Here is a 3,377-nt window from a genome sequence, read left to right as displayed (position 1 = left end):
GATGGCTCAGGTTCAATCTTTGGTGACTAGCTATGATGGAGGTTGCTACACTTATAATCCCTTTAATCAGAAGTTCTGAATATGCTTTGTTGTGGGCAGAACTAGCCTATAGTTAAGCAACCGAAAATTTAGAATGGGAAGTGTTGAAATGTTGGGAAGCCTTATAATTTTGCCAATCTGGAACGAACATCCCATCTGAGGGATGGGGGCAGGGAGAGAGGAGAGTGAGACAGGACCAGGAAACTGGGACAAGGAATCCAGAGTGGTAGTGGGGGGCAGTTGAAATCAGATGAGGAGCTGGGGCGGGTTAGACAGCAATAGGATAGACATAGACTGGAGGGGACGGGGAAGAAGGGTCTTTGACTACTAGAGACCACTCCGTTCTCCGAACATTTGATTCGCGGGAAGCAGGGGAGGGGGAAGAGTAGGGGGCGAAGCGTTCAGGGGAAGGGGTGGAGTTGGGGCGGGGACTTTGGGGAAGGGGCGGAGTTGGGGCGGGGACTTTGGGGAAGGGGCGGAGTTGGGGCGGGACCGGGGGCCCTTGGAGTGTCCTCTTTTTCCAGGACTGCAATATGGTAACCCTACTCAGGGCCAGCCCACAGCAGCTGAGGCCTCCCTTCGCCCTGCCCCGCCCCCGGGCGCACCCTCACAGTAGGGTTGCCAGGTGTCCGGTTTTCGACTGGAAGGTCCGGTCAAAAAGGGATCTTGGCAGCTCTGGTCAGCGCCGCTGACTGGGCTGTTAAAAGTCCGGTCGGCGGTGCAGCTGGGCTAAGGCAGGCTCCCTGGCTGCCCTGGCTCCGCGTGGCTCCCGGAAGCAGTGGCATGTCCCCACTCCGGCTCCTACGTATAGGGGCAGCCGGGGGGCTCCACGCGTTGTCCGCGCCCCAAGCACTGGATCTGCAGCTCCCCTGACCCTCTACTGTACCCCAACCCCCTGCCCCAGCCCTGATCCCCCTCCCGCCCTCCAAACCCCTCAATCCCAGCCCAGAGCCCCCTCCTGTACCCCAAATCCCTCATCCCCGGTTCCACCCCAGAGCCCACACCCCCAGCCGGAGCCCTCCCACCCCCCAACCTCCTGCCTCAGCCCAGAGCCCCCTCCCATACTCTGAACCCCTCGGCTCCACCCCCCAGCCCAGAGCCCCCTCCTGCACCCCAACCCCTCATTCCTGGCCCCATCCCAGAGCCCACACCCCAAGCTGGAACCCATACCCCCTCCTGCAGCCCCTTGGACCACTGGGGGCAGGGGATGGTAGCCCCAGCCAGGGTGACAATCCGACCCCCTACACCATGGGGTGCATGCACACAGCTGGGGAAGGGCCGACAGCAAGACAGTGTTTCCAGGGCTGGTGGTCCTTTGCCATGATGGCACAAAACTGGGATGCACCATCAATACAGAAGAGGAGTGGACTATTATACAGGAGGAACTGGATCACCTGGCTGTTCCCAGTGAAGGGTGCCATGGAGACTCCAATGCTCATTGAGTCCCAGGGAGTCCCAATACCATATGCAAAGTGGGGGGAGCAGCAGCACTAGCCCATTAGGGAAACTGAGGCATGGAGTGGTTCAGTGATTGGCCGAAGGTCTGTGGCAGAGCCAAGGACAGACCCCAGCCCTTTTGGCTCCAGTCCTCTGCTCTAACCACTGGACACTCTGCCTTCTCTCCCCACCCACACCCAGCCAAGGGCCACATGAAGAGCAGGCAGGGCAGTGATGGGGTGAGCGTTCCCATGACTCCAGTTCTGCCTTCTCTCTGCAGTGCTGGTTGGAGTGGGAGTGGAGACCCTGCAGCGCGGGCAGTTCCAGAGCCTGGCTGTCTACCTGCTGTGAGTATCGCTGGGTTACCGCGGGGAGTGGCTCTGCCATTGGGAGATGTCAGGCCGAGTGGCCCTCTCCTGGCCTCGCAATGTAGGAGTCTGGACCCCAGCTCAGCCCTGCAAGCTCCACGCAGCGCTGCCTGCCCCAGTGGATCTGGCCAGGGGCCGCAACGCGCTGTGACCTCCCCTGTGCAATGGCTGGGCAGGGGGATCTGGGGCTCTGAAGCCCAGTTGGCCAGCACTAGGTAGCGCCCTCGAGCCCCACGCTGGCCCCGCCGCCCCCATGGCTGTGGCCAGGCCTGGCCCTCATGGTCCTCCACTTCAGTTTCTCAGGGGCAGCGGTTTCCATCTGCGAAGTCTCCTTCTTCGTCAGCCTGCTCCTGGGCATGTGTATCACGTGAGTACTCCCTGCCCACGCCCTGCGTGTCCTGCCCACGCCCACACCCTGTGTGCCTGCCCATGCCCCTATATACTCCGCCCACCCCACACACCTTGCACCCTGTCCATGCCCTCTGCTCACCCCATGCCCAAACCCCATGTGCCCTGCCCATGCCCCCTGTGGACTCCACCCACCTCACATCCCCACCTCCTTGTGTCCTGCCCATGCCCTCTGGGTATCCCACACCCATGCACCCCTTATGAGCCGTGCCTACGCACCCCTCATGCACCCTCCCATATGTCCCACCCACACCTCCATGCATCCTGCCCACACTCCTTCCCCTGCTCCCCCTTGTCCCTCACCCACGCCCAGCTGGTGGTACAGGGCTGACCAGGTGGGGCTGCAGACTCACCTCCAGGGGAGCCTGCCCCCTGCTGGCAGCACCAAACCCTGCTTGCTGGCCAGGCTGCTGCCCCCAGGGCCTGCATGTGTCACTCACACTTCCTCTTCCTCAGGGCCTGGGCACCCATGGGTGTGTCCCCGGGCTAGGGGAATGGGTGAGAATGCTTGGCACTCAGCCCTGTGCCCCCTGCACTCCATGGGCCACTCAAGCCTTAGCCATCCCCATGTCCAGGCCTGGCCTGGTGCTCTGAGCTCTGGGGCCAGTGGGCACCAGAGAGGCATTTAGACCCAGCCCTGCCAGACATGTGCCTCTGGTGCTGGTGACCGGTTCTCCCTGCCCAAGCCTACGCCTGCCCCTCTCTCCCCAGCTACCAGCCAGGCTCCCTGGCACACGCCTTCTGGAAGCGAACCACCCAGCCAGCGAGCTTCCAGAAATTCCTGGGTTATGTGCTGCTCTCGGTAGCCTGCTTCCTGCATCCCGTCCTGGTCTGGCACGTCACCATCCCCGGTGAGGAGCGCGCTGGGGCCACGGACAGCATGGGGGGCAGGGGAATGGGGTATGGTGGTGGGTGCCAGGCTGGGATGGCATGGCCCGGTTGTGATGGGACAGGAGTGCTAAGCTGGGGGCCATGACCCAGCTGTGATGGGACAGGAATGTCAGGCAGGGGGCAATGGCCCAGCTGTGATGGGACAGGGGTGCCAGGCTGGGGGGAATGGCCCAGCTGTGATGGAACGGGGGTGCCAGGCAGGGAGCCATGGCCCGGCTGTGATGGGACAGGGGT

General features: G+C 62.6%; 1 protein-coding gene across 1 annotated transcript in view; it reads left to right on the top strand.

Moving 5' to 3' along the window:
- Positions 1 to 1,737: 1,737 nt before the first annotated feature.
- TMEM72 (transmembrane protein 72) overlaps positions 1,738 to 3,377 on the top strand; it is a gene marked incomplete at its 5' end in the record, with an annotated part of 2,181 nt that continues 541 nt past the window's right edge. The window contains 3 exons of the mRNA XM_026662579.1: positions 1,738 to 1,823; positions 2,140 to 2,211; positions 2,964 to 3,103. Of these exons, the coding sequence (XP_026518364.1) occupies positions 1,738 to 1,823; positions 2,140 to 2,211; positions 2,964 to 3,103 (298 nt within the window). The remainder of the gene's footprint in view (positions 1,824 to 2,139; positions 2,212 to 2,963; positions 3,104 to 3,377) is intronic.

The sequence above is a fragment of the Terrapene carolina genome, unplaced genomic scaffold, assembly GCF_002925995.2.
Source record: "Terrapene carolina triunguis isolate 2854851 unplaced genomic scaffold, T_m_triunguis-2.0 Scaffold28592, whole genome shotgun sequence".
NCBI classification, from domain to species: Eukaryota; Metazoa; Chordata; order Testudines; family Emydidae; genus Terrapene; species Terrapene triunguis.
This window is presented reverse-complemented; position numbering and strand designations above follow the sequence as displayed.